At 36.8% G+C, this 12,543-nt stretch overlaps 1 protein-coding gene across 1 annotated transcript in view; it reads right to left on the reverse strand.

The window, feature by feature from the left end:
• The window catches only part of LOC144350123 (uncharacterized), a 96,559-nt gene extending 84,834 nt beyond the window's left edge, over positions 1–11,725 (reverse strand). Inside the window, exons 1-5 of the mRNA XM_085492977.1 lie at positions 11,644–11,725; positions 10,313–11,487; positions 10,076–10,228; positions 9,355–9,552; positions 8,800–9,015 (exon numbers count right to left, since the gene is read on the reverse strand). Coding sequence (XP_085349103.1) covers positions 8,800–9,015; positions 9,355–9,552; positions 10,076–10,228; positions 10,313–11,487; positions 11,644–11,725 — 1,824 coding nt within the window. The remainder of the gene's footprint in view (positions 1–8,799; positions 9,016–9,354; positions 9,553–10,075; positions 10,229–10,312; positions 11,488–11,643) is intronic.
• Between the last annotated feature and the right edge of the window lie 818 nt (positions 11,726–12,543).

Consider the following 12,543-nt stretch of genomic DNA (forward strand, 5'->3'; position numbering starts at 1 on the left):
CGTTTTCGAATAAATCATTCTCTGTCTGTTGTCTTGTTCAGAAGAGTAATTTAGCTTATATATTTCAAAAGACTAGGTATAGAGGTACAAGTTCGCACAAACTGGACGGTCATTGTTTACATAATTTACACGTGACATCAAAAATGGCGAATCTTGTAAAAATGACTAAGTCCTCGATTGCGAGATCACACTGCGGAATTTCCTGGTGAAATTTACGTCATGCATTTTTCGTAATCAAGTCCATTGAAATGCGTCTCCGATAATCAAAAGACCTATTATTCCGATTTCTATGCAGGTTTGTTTTTTTGTCCCCAAATTATTTCATACTTGGCACCTTTAACAGACTATTATTCTGTGACAAAGCATTTTCTTTAAAAACCCAGACATATTTCGCACCATCATTATCTTTTGAACGATAACTGCGAGTTTGAATGTCCTAGTCCGAACGCACTTGATTTGGCGGCGGTCCCAATGAGTCGTACTCAATCGAAACTTCAATTCGAGAAAAACGCGAAAAACAGTCTTGGTTAATAAAACACTGTAGATTTGCTGCATTATTATAAATATACACTAAAAATGGCCAAACATATTAACCACTGATATCATAGAGCTCATAAAGAGTGTCAGATAATGAATAATTTCAAGCTCGAGCGTGAAAAATGAAGAAAACTGCTGGCATTTGAGTCCCCACTCCAGGAACGTTTCGGGTTTCCATTGTTATGCAAACGAACAACGAGAGATAATCCTCTGGCAAATAATACTGTCCCACTGTACACGCTGACAGTTTACAAACAAGCTAATCCTTCAAGTGTCTCTGATAAGTGATCTAATACAACGGTTTTCATGGTGAAACAAAATGGCCGATGTTTGAAAAAAAATTTGCTGTGTCAGAGTGCGACACTGAGTGGCAGATTTTTCTTTGCCTCATCTGTTGCGCAAATTTACAGCACTTATTTCGCACTACCTCCCGCCCGCTCCCGCTTTCCAATCACCTTTTTTCTCGCTTTTTTGACCGCTTGTTGAATTTGACCGGACAATTTCCGTTTTATTTTCGACCGCGCAAACCCCGAAATATCAACGCTCGCTCGCACGCATTTAAAATTCGGACTAACAGAAAAATTTCCGAGGTTCACATTGTCTTATAATTGTCTTTATGGTTTTTATAGATGTTGAACAGCTGACAAAAGTTCAAATACTTTTCGTTTTAACTATCTATAATTATATGCACGCAACCTGACCCTTTGGCCTCGATTTGGCTTGGACTGAATATTTTATTTTAAACAATATTCTGACGTGAAATACAAAATGTATTTCAACACAAGTACGACATGGTTGTCTGGGTTTTCTTTCCTGATTATTGAGTCTTCGCGATGTGTTCCGAGGCGAAGACAAGCTGAAGGACCATGAAGCTAAATGGCAGTTCCATGCATGGGCTGACGGAAAGAAAATATTTCTAAGCCTAAAATAAAACCTCGTCTTTCGTTGATAATTTCGATTGTTTGGAATGTCTGAACACCGTGTCCCAATAATTTGTTTGGAATGTCGATCCCCGTTGGTTTCTCCCACAGTCAGCTGGCATCGGTGTCGCTGGGTGTATATGATAGAGCACAGTCCCTCCACTGTGGATAGAGGGAAGTTGTGCAACCAAATTTGCCGAGTTCGCAGTTTTTCGCCAATAAAAAATAACTAAGGGAAAAACTCACGGCATTTTTGTAATAAAGACATTATTTTCTATCAATAATCCGCCCAAAATAGTAACATTTCTACTAATTCTTGTGTTTTTTCGACGTTTTTCGAAAAACCTGCGATTAGGCTGCGAAAGTAGAACATTCCGGAGGGGGTGAAGAGCATCGCCAGGCGATGGACGCGGGGTTCTTTGGCAACGACCGCAAACGTTTTCGTATCCAGCCATTGGTTGGCCACACAGAGGTCAAAATACGCGTTCTATTTTTATGCGTTAAGTTTGGCTCTTCCGTTTCACCGCCTCCGGAATGTTCTACTTTCGCAGCCGTGTGAATCTTGAGTTTCGAAATTGTTCATCGACAGGCCACCAAATATTTATGGCTATAACTAAATTTTTAAGCCCAATAAATTATTCATGCATGTCAAGCTCTGTTCGATTTTTTCAGGGCATGTGGCCGTTTCAATTTTACGTATACGTATACGGTTTAGACCGAAGTCATTCAATGATCGTGACTTAATTTTAAAAATTGAATGTCAAATTTTACCAGACATGGACCGACGTGGATTCGGTATCGTTATTTTTGGAATTAATCATTAAAATTTCCTCGTTTCTCTGCTCTGTCAAAATGAGTTACCTATGTTTTTTTCACGTAACTGTCTCATTAAAATAACATATTGCATTTAGAACAAGCACCCAAAACACGTAACAAGAGGTCCCAGTTCAGTTGCTTTCACGATACAAGTGTCATACAACTATTAGATTTGAAGTGCCGTTCAGAATTTAATAATAGTTAATACTAGTTAGTTGTATGTTCACACTTTACTATAAAAACCACCATTTCGACCACTTCTGTGCCAGTGATCAGTGTTTGGACGAGCGGTCAGTGTTTTCAATGAGAGAGCGAGCCCCCCCCCCCCCCAAAAAAAAAAAAAAAAAACGCGATTAAAATGCGGTCGGTTTCCGGTCGGACAAGACCGCATGGTCGGAAATTAAGCGTTAAGCAGTCGATGTAAAAGCGAAAGGTTGGGCGAAATGGGTACTGTATGACCATGTTTCTCCGACGAAGTCTCGACTGACAATAATGCTGACAATGGACGTTAGATAAACACGCATTGTTTGCGACGGGAAGCTTATCACCCGTTATATCAGAATCGTCAACAACAAAGTATACAGATAAGATGTTATCATTTAAACCCTTTCAAAGATAAACAATGTGCAAATATCCACGAAACGGCAGTTGTAGTCTTTTCTGCTAGCGTTTTAAAACACTGATTTGAGCGACGTTATTTCGCAATTTCGATCTTTTGTAAACCTGGGATGGTGTATCAAGGTCTAAAGTGAACGTTTAATCAATTTTTGAAAAATCAAGAAAAAAGTGAAAATTTCCCTTCTCGCTACCTTAAATAAGCAATATTGATGTAAACAAGTCATATTATTGGACTTTTAACATATTCAAATATGTTTTCTTGCGTTCATTTAAATCGCTCTAATACAGCTGTGAACACAATACATGCTATTCTAGTATCATGTGACATAACAATTGCGATTGTTAAACTGGGCACAATTTACGCTATCGTGTTTTTCTAGTGAGAAAACGGTATCTTTCTGACAATAAACAAATTAGATTATAATTTACGTGAAATTATTTTTGTATTCAATGACAAATCCTATTAGAGACACGTCATCTTGTACAGATGATGTACAGACTTATAGAAACACTATTGTTACATACATAAACGCTACTGACTCGAATGAAGACTTGTCAGGAATAAAATCAATTATGTGGACAACGTGAATATAAAGTGTAATTTAGAATTTGAATAACATATTTTACAGTTAAACTGTTTTTATTTTGATTGTTTACTGATCGTTTTTATTCAATGCAAGTTTTTCTTTACTACATTTTATGAATATATTTATTGACAGTCGCAAAATTTTGTTACTTGAATATATCTATATTTATTTATATTATTCAATGTTTTAGTGACACTGGAATAGTCAAAGTCTTTTTTTCTTCTGCGATTTAATAAAGTTTACAGTTTTTCTTTGTTGACCATTTTCTGCCCAATTAAAAACTATTAGCCCAGTCCCCACTAGAACCGAATCAATTCCGCGTAAATTATTTCGGGTTAGTTTGACGCGGAATTTAACCACTTTCTGTCCCCAACTGTAATTTCCAAAAGTTGTTTGCATTTAAACAAAATAGCTGTGTTAACACCCATTGAACTTGACTCGAGTCAGTCTTTGATGTGTTCAGAAAAATTGGTTGGAATGTGGATGGCCCAATTGTGTCACAAATGAAAAACTGCAATGATTTCCATGATTTCTAATGTCACATTATATTCACGGCCTGAGATGAAAGAGAACTACTGCCATCGAGATTTATTTTTTGTGCCTAATGTTGAAACAAAATAGAAGACAATTAGCGAATGTACACGATGCACCTACCCAAGGAAAAGTGGATTCGATTAGAGTTTGGTTTGCTTTCGGATGAATCACATTACTTACCGCGGATTAGATAATTCGGACGCAATTAGCTCTAGTTAGAACAGCTAAACCGACCTCGATCTTTTTTCTCTCGTGAGGCCATTGACAAAACCTGGAACGACCCAAACGAACCAACCAAAACTACCTTAAATCGAGGCAAATACTGTAAAATGGACCTGAAGCTACCCAAACGAGCCACAAACAATCCTATAAACTAAACAACCGAACAAACTAATAATGCACAATAATTTTAAATAATAAATATATCTTAACAAAATAAACACTATACTGGATAATTATTAAGAAGTAACCAGTAAATTAACTAATAAAATAAGGCATCGCAATAATTAAATAAATACATAAATAAAGTCTGAACCTACTATTTCCAAGATGTGCAGGAAATGGAAAAACAAACAAAAGACATAAAAACTGTGTGGTAAGATTAAAAATACTGTAAATTTAAACTAAATTCTCCCGGCTTGTAACTTAAAGATGGAGGGATATTACAACGCGTTTTTCACCAAGGACAATATCACGCGTTGTAAAAATTGCGTTGTAGCTTGTGATAAGGGCGACCAGTAAATTTTGCTTGGGGTAAAATTTTAAGCAACGAAATTTGAGGGGATTGTTTTTAAATCGCAAAATGGACTCACCCATTTGATTGCCTGAATCACTGTGAATGACGCTGACATTATAGTAAAAAATATGGAGTTAAACAATAGAAATGTTGGAAAGTAAAAAGACAATTACTTTGTTCTTAAGATTTGAGCTGGGTTTTTTACGATAGTGTAGCTGTAATACTGTCTTTCGCTATATTAAAAGAGTATGTTATTTTTTTAAACGTTTGTTTTATGAAATTTTCTCTGTATAATTTTTGACGAAATCTACTCACGAGTAAGCATAAGCAGTTGACTTATGAGTTCGCCTGGCGTCTGCTAAAAGATGAACAGAAGAAGATTTCAGATCTCAAGTAAAATGTTTGTTACTCTCTCACCAAGTATTGCTTTCGGGAAACGATTGTTTGCGAGTGAAAGTTACTTTCAGCCGCTCAAACTGGCGATGCCATGGTGTTATGGTGGTCATAATAAGTCACATGACTACATGTTTTAGTACAATACAACATGCAGGGCAGTTTCACTACCACAGGCTACGAATCTTCAGTGGTAATGTTATTCTTGAAACAGGTAATAGTTTAATTTCCATTGATTAATTTCCACGTCGTGGTGAATTATATAGGTCAAATGTCACAGTAATTATTCCGGTCAAGCAGCACAACTACGACGAACTAACCACAAAGTCTGCGAGACAAGGTTGAACAGCTGATCAGAGTAAAGAAAATAACGATAAAACAACGATTGTAGCCTTTAGTATCAACACCATCAATTCGGGTAATAACGTATTCTGGTATTTAACATAAACAACATTAATTGAGTGTGCGGCTGACTGACATGTGGCATGACGGGAAGCCCGTAACTGATGTTCTCTGTTTTGATTCATAAGATATAGGGGAAGAGCAAATGAGTAACCGTACCTTGAAAATACTATTTTTCTACCCTATATCGCTTTTCTCTGAAGGTAAATTGTATGACATACCCGGTGCATGCTTGAATTAAATCACTTTACAAATATTGTGATATTTTCTATGTAATGCAGCAACTACAAACTTTAACCTAACGTTTTTCCAATGGGGTAGTGACATAGTTACCGTGGTAGGTGTGACGTCACAAATAATACAGTCACACCCATTTTTGTCAATGTAAAGCACCTTAAATATGTCTGTTGGTAACATATTACGTAACTTTATCCACATTGCATTACACATTATACAGTCAACGTCAACCAACATATGTGTCCAGTTATATAATATATTTTGAACAATGTAATACAGGAAAAATTACACCATACATATACTTGTTTGCCGCAGTAAAATAATGCTTTAATTATGTGTCACTTTAGATATGGCCAGAAGCGGGCGCACTATGCTCATTCACATAACGTTTACAGCTAGTGTTTATTGGAATTAAACGTAATGACATAAAACATCTCTTACAAGTGGCGGGGTATTCTAGATTTCATGATATAAATTATAGTTTATGAAAAAATGAGCGTTGCTTGTTGTGACGTATCATTCACGCGAGAATGATAATACGAGTTCTGGCTGGGTTGACTCCAGTGGCGTAGAAAAAACAGCGTGTACATGTAGTGACACGGGAGTTCTTTCGAAACCTGAAAGTATTTTTTTTATTTTAGCTGTTTATTTCAAAATTCTATTTTTAAAAACCAAGTGTCACTACTACAGGTAAAGCATTGAAAACACGGCTAAACTCTAATTCTAAATTGCTTACCGCTAAAATTACGCAAAAACCCCAAATTTCCAAGGTAAATGTTACGGCGAAGCACTCCACTAGAGGGAGGAATGTCCGGACGGAACAACACCGTGCAAACGGACGATGGGAACAGCGCCTCCAATCGCCAGTTCAAAGTGTAATTTAAAAATGGCTGATCACTCACCCTTTTTTAATTAGTGCCTAATTTTGGTTTGTTTGTGACTTAGTTGGCTCGTTTTTGGTCCGTTTGGCTCGTTTTTGACTCGTTTCTGAGTTATTTGGCTCGCTTTGAGGTAGTTTGGCTCATTTGGGGGTCGTTATTTTCTATAGAATTGTATTCTATAAAATTCTGTAGAATTGTGATAGAACTCTATTGAATTTCTACAGAAAAGATTTTGGTCCAAAAGTGAAATCAGCTTGCCAAATTCATCCAAAAAAGGTCGACGTTAAAGCCACATTTTCTGCATATTCCCCAAATTTCTGCCCAAAAATAACAACACAACACACATAAAATAATTTATATTTTGAATTACATATGCATAAATGCTATATTTTAGGGAAAATACATTCAACAATATAACAATCTGTCTCACCGCTCGTCAAATATCAAGAAGACAAGAAAGCAGTTTTAGAGATAACACGATTTGAACTTTCTCCAACTGAATTTAAACATCGCAGAATTAAACACCACTACACATGGTGTCCACATTAACACGGGACAGGCTATGTTAACTGCTTGTGTGTGGTATACAGGGAAAACATGGTATGGCTGACTAGTGCTACTTGTATGGGCAACTGTGAGTTGCCTGTTATGAATTTCGATATCTTCAGTGGTGATTGTTTGCCACAGTGTGATCTGCATGTTGTAGGGGCAGAGTAATACTCAAGTCAAAGTATTGCCAAACAAGTGCTGTAGTGATAACATAACACTGTTTAGTGTAGTGTAATGCAATCTGATCAGTTCACGATTGCATGACTTTGTTTTGGCCCGAGAGTTCTAGGAAATTATGTACCCACAACCCAATTACAAGGTATAAGGTTAAGAATCATATCGGTACATCCATCAACAATGCTTTCCAAGATTATGAGGCATCCCCACCTAGTATTGCCATCAAAACCATGAGTTCTTAATGGCAGTCACAGAGGTTCAGGCTGACCAGGGCTTGGTGTTACGTCTAAGGAAGTACGAAATCCTTTAAGATAGGGTTTCTGTAGCAATGTGTTGCTAAGCTTGTCCATGGGGGATGGAGCAAGACTTTGAAATAAGCTGTGGTGTCCAAACGAGACTTAGATGCCCTGCAAGGAAATACCTATCCTCTAAATGACTAAAATACATTATTATTGTAAATAATCAGCTGGAACTGGGTCACTCAAAGTCGTGTATAAATAGGAACACTGTCGCATGGGATGTGTCATCGGGCCCTGAACTGTGATGTGGGACTCACCAGGGTTGGCATTTGCCATTTGGCTGATGCTATTCCCCTCCATGGTAGAATTTTGGTAGCTTCCAAAATGCTCTTGCATTGCTTGCTAGTGTACACCAAATCAGTGTTCTGGTCATTTCTCATATGATTTGACTAAGCAGGTGCATGATGACAAAGTAAAGCATTCTAACAAAGGCATTATTATTATGGGCTTGTTCATCTTGACAACTCATGTGATGTGACTTTAATGGAGATGGGCCAGGGCAGTACATAACAAGTCACGATCGATTACTTTATACAACAGAATCACTGGATAGTACTTGTTCCAATTGCACTATTCTAGTGGCATTTAGGGTCACAACAACATGCATTCAAACACAAAGATAAAGAAATGTTTGTTTCAAAATAAAGTACAACAGTGTAGAATCTGAGGTGGGTGGGTGGTATACAGATAGATCATCCAAAGCATGTGATAACATATGATGTTGTTTAGGTGCTCATGGTGTCATCTGGTCTTTAGGAACGACGTACTGAAACACACGTGCATCTAGTGAGACAGTAAATGGTAGCACATTATTACTCTCAATGGGCTTCACTTGGTGTGATGACACTAATTTCCGTAGATGTGAAGAATGAGGGCACCATAACATGCCTTCAGCTGCCATAAAGAATTGTGCATTGTGCATAGTCTTATTGTTTCTTAAAATGCCTGACATGACAAACCAGACTCATTTGCACTTCTTGACAGACAGAGTTTTCAAGAAAAGCTTGTAGTAATTCACCCTGTTTGAACAATTAACCTCATTATTGTGATATTCCCCTTAATGAACTAAGGGGCTCAAATGCATCCTAGCACATACTAGCAGTGTAAACTTACCGTTTTTCTTTGAATCTGCACCTTACTGAGTATGCCACTATTACCATTACCATCACCACCTTTGCCAACACCATGTTCTTCACCATCACTGGGGTCGTTACCAAGGTCTTCACCATCACCAACATCTTTGCCATCACTGTGGTCATCACCATGTTCTTCACCATCACTCTGGACATCAGCTGTACCTCGCCTATCAGCATCTGACTTTCCCTTGTGCTTTCACAGTCAGAAAAAAACATTCAAATCATAGTTATTGTGGCGATGTTTTTATTTTGCAGTGCATTTTTTTATTATGCAGACGAAAAGTTGAAACATGGTCAAAGAAGATTTTAGTGTCGTTTTGTTTCTGACCATATGACTTATATTGTTACAATTACAATATCCATTAGATTAATCAATGTTTAAACTCTTTATTTTCATGTTTCTCTTAATGAACTAAGAGGTTACAATTCATCCTCATTTCTGTGTAAGTAAATGGGATATTTTTAGAAGACAGAATGCATATTTTGAATGACAGAGACATGCAAAATAAAGTACATAGGAGTGCAAATTTACCGTTTTTCGTTGAATCTGTACATCTTCTTTACTGTGTGCGTCACTGTCACCATTACCGTCATCACCATCACCGTGGTCATCACCATGTTCTTCACCATCACCATGGTCTTCGCCATCACCTTGGTCATCACCATGTTCTCCACCATCACTCTGGACATCAGCTGTACCTCGCCCATCAGCATCTGACTTTCTCTTGTCCTTTTGCATTCAGAAAACAGAAAATTTAAATCATAGTTTTTGCAGCAATATTTTTTATTGTGCATGCATTTTTATTGTGCAGTTGAAATATGGCCAAAGAAGTTCTAGTGTCATCTGGTGTCCCTAACCATGGTCAACTGTGTTTCAGACCAATTTTGCCCATCTGTCCGTCCGTGAGTTTGTCTTCCTCTCCTATTATCCCCCAAAATAATCACTGTTTCTTTCGTAATCAAAAATGGCGACAACAACCACCTGACTGTTGAACAAGGTAAAAATGTCTGATGGCTTGTAATTGGTAGACAAGCACTTATCCTCATACAAAATTTCAAATCTGTTGCAATTCTGAAGGGATGTCCATAATGCATCATAATTAGATCATTCTGCTCGATTCAACATTTAAAAACATTTTGCCTACCCTACCACTAGGTGATTACTGATCAACGTTCACTGTGATATGTTGTGTTTCGGGATAATATATGCAAGACCTTGATATCAATGCATTTTATCATAATTGAATACTTACCTCCTTATTAGCACTGCTAGTATCACTACCACTACCATCAAAGCTTCGTTTATTGTCGGTTTTATTGTCTATTGTCGCTTGTCCCTCATCAACACTGGGGAGTGCACTGTACACATCTTTGTCTTTCTTCTCTGTGCCAGACTGTACTGATTCCTGCAATGAGAGGTATGATAAGAATACATTTTATCTGAATAAATTATGTTACCTCAGTTTGAAAACAAGTCCATTTTCTCCTACCTCTTCACCATGTTTATTGTCAGTCTTAGTGTCTATATTTGTTGGTTTTTCATCGAGGCTTGCACCATACGTAACTTGTTTCTTTGTTTCTGTATCTGACTGCACTGACTTCTCTAATGTAGTATGTAACATCTTCTCATATTCCAACTGTTTCATCAAGTCATTGATCTGTTTATCTTTCTCCAATGTCGCAATTTCAAATTCTTTCAGCTTGTCATTGTCTGTACTCCTAGCAATTTGCAATTCTCCTACAATTTTACGTAATCTGTCCTCGTCTTCAAACCTCTCTTTCAAACTTCTCTGCAACTCTACTTCTGAACCTCGTTTTTCATTTAGCTCTTCTTTGGTTTTTGATAACTGTTGCGTCAAGTCATTGATCTGTTCATCTTTCTGCGATGTCTCAACTTCAAATTCTTTCAGCTTGTCATTGTCTCTACGCCTAGCAATCTGCAATTCTCCTATAATTTTACGTAATCTGTCCTCGTCTTCAAACCTCTCTTTCAGACTTTTCTGCAACTCTAATTCTGAACCTCGTTTTTCATTCAGCGCTTCCTTGGTTTTTGATAACAGTTGCATCAGGTCATTGATCTGTTCATCTTTCTTCGATGTCTCAACTGCAAATTCTTTCAGCTTGTCATTGTCTCTACTCCTAGCAATCTGCAATTCTCCTACAATTTTACGTAATCTGTCCTCGTCTTCAAACCTCTCTTTCAGACTTCTCTGCAACTCTACTTCTGAACCTCGTTTTTCATTTAGCTCTTCTTTCGTGTTTGATAACTGTTGCCTCAAGTCATTGATCTGTCCATCTTTCTTCGATGTCTCAACTTCAAATTCTTTCAGCTTGTCATTGTCTCTACTCCTAGCAATCCGCAATTCTGCTACAATGTTGGATAATTTGTCCTCTTGTGCAAAACTCTCTTTCAGACTTCTCTCCAACTCTAATACTGAACCGCTCTTTTCATTTAGCTCTTTATTTTTAGATTTCAGTACTTTCCTATTTTCTATGGCATCTTCCAGGAAGTGCGTGGCTACATCCATATATCCCTTTAGTGGTGGGTCAATCGGTAATAGCGACATTCCTCTCAGGAAAGCGTTATTGGATTTCAACTGAGCCATCTTTTTTCTCACGATACTTTGGATATCCACACCATTTGTGTAGAGTAAACCATATAAAGCTGAAAATATATAGAGCATTTACATTTATACTTTTATTTTATCAATTATTTTTTTTATTTAAATTAAACTGTATCATAAAGATAATTATGACTGGAATGAACCTAATTCAATGTGTAATATATGAATAGAAACCCTAGTATTACTGATAAACATACCATTGTCATCGTATGAAGTCATCTTATCTTTGTTATATTCTACAAAAGATTCCATTTCACTGTTAACTGCTACGACTTTCATCATACCAAGGAAATACAGCTTTTCCGATTGATTTTTTACATCATCAATAATCCTTGTCCCATCGCAGTTGTCCAGATTGAAACGTGCAATCTGTACATCCTTGTAACTTTTCCAGTGTTCAGAAATAATATTGCCGAACTTTTGAAACACATTGTGCAGTAACTCTCTGTGGATGTGTTTGGAGTCACATTCAACTGCCACTATGTTTTAGAAAGAAACATTTAGTGATTACTGACAAAATAAAGAAACCATCCTTCAACTTATCATCATTTATAGTATCGTTATAGCTTACCGACACAATGTGTTTCCATTGGAATAATGTCTTTGCCTTCTGTGTCTGATGTAGTATGATGTGGTCCCTGTAAATGATTCAAATTTAAATGTGAATTGTTTCAACTGCATTTTGGTTGTGTAAGGGTCGCCTTGTTGTTGCGAAATTTGACACTGTACGGCGCTCTACATTAGTTGAAAACCAATATATTTTATTGGGTATTACAAATTGCTATCACACACATATAATTGCAAGGTATTTGTGCCTGATAGTTTACCTCTTTCGTATCTTCACTTGGTTTTATAATTAAATCAGATCTGATTGAGTTTTCATCTCTCACGTATTCATCATCAGTTGCGCATAATTATGTAAACAAAACGAAAAGAATAGTTATGTTAAACCTATAATATTTCAACAAATAATTTTATAATAAAGATGGTTTCCTTTAAAATTGTATCTACGTTCATGTTGTGTAATTAAAATCTTCTAAACCCTTCTTGAAAAAAAATCATGTTAAATGTATACTAATAATCATAATCATAATACC

This window comes from Saccoglossus kowalevskii, chromosome 18 (assembly GCF_978046115.1).
Source record: "Saccoglossus kowalevskii chromosome 18, keSacKowa6.1, whole genome shotgun sequence".
NCBI lineage: Eukaryota > Metazoa > Hemichordata > Enteropneusta > Harrimaniidae > Saccoglossus > Saccoglossus kowalevskii.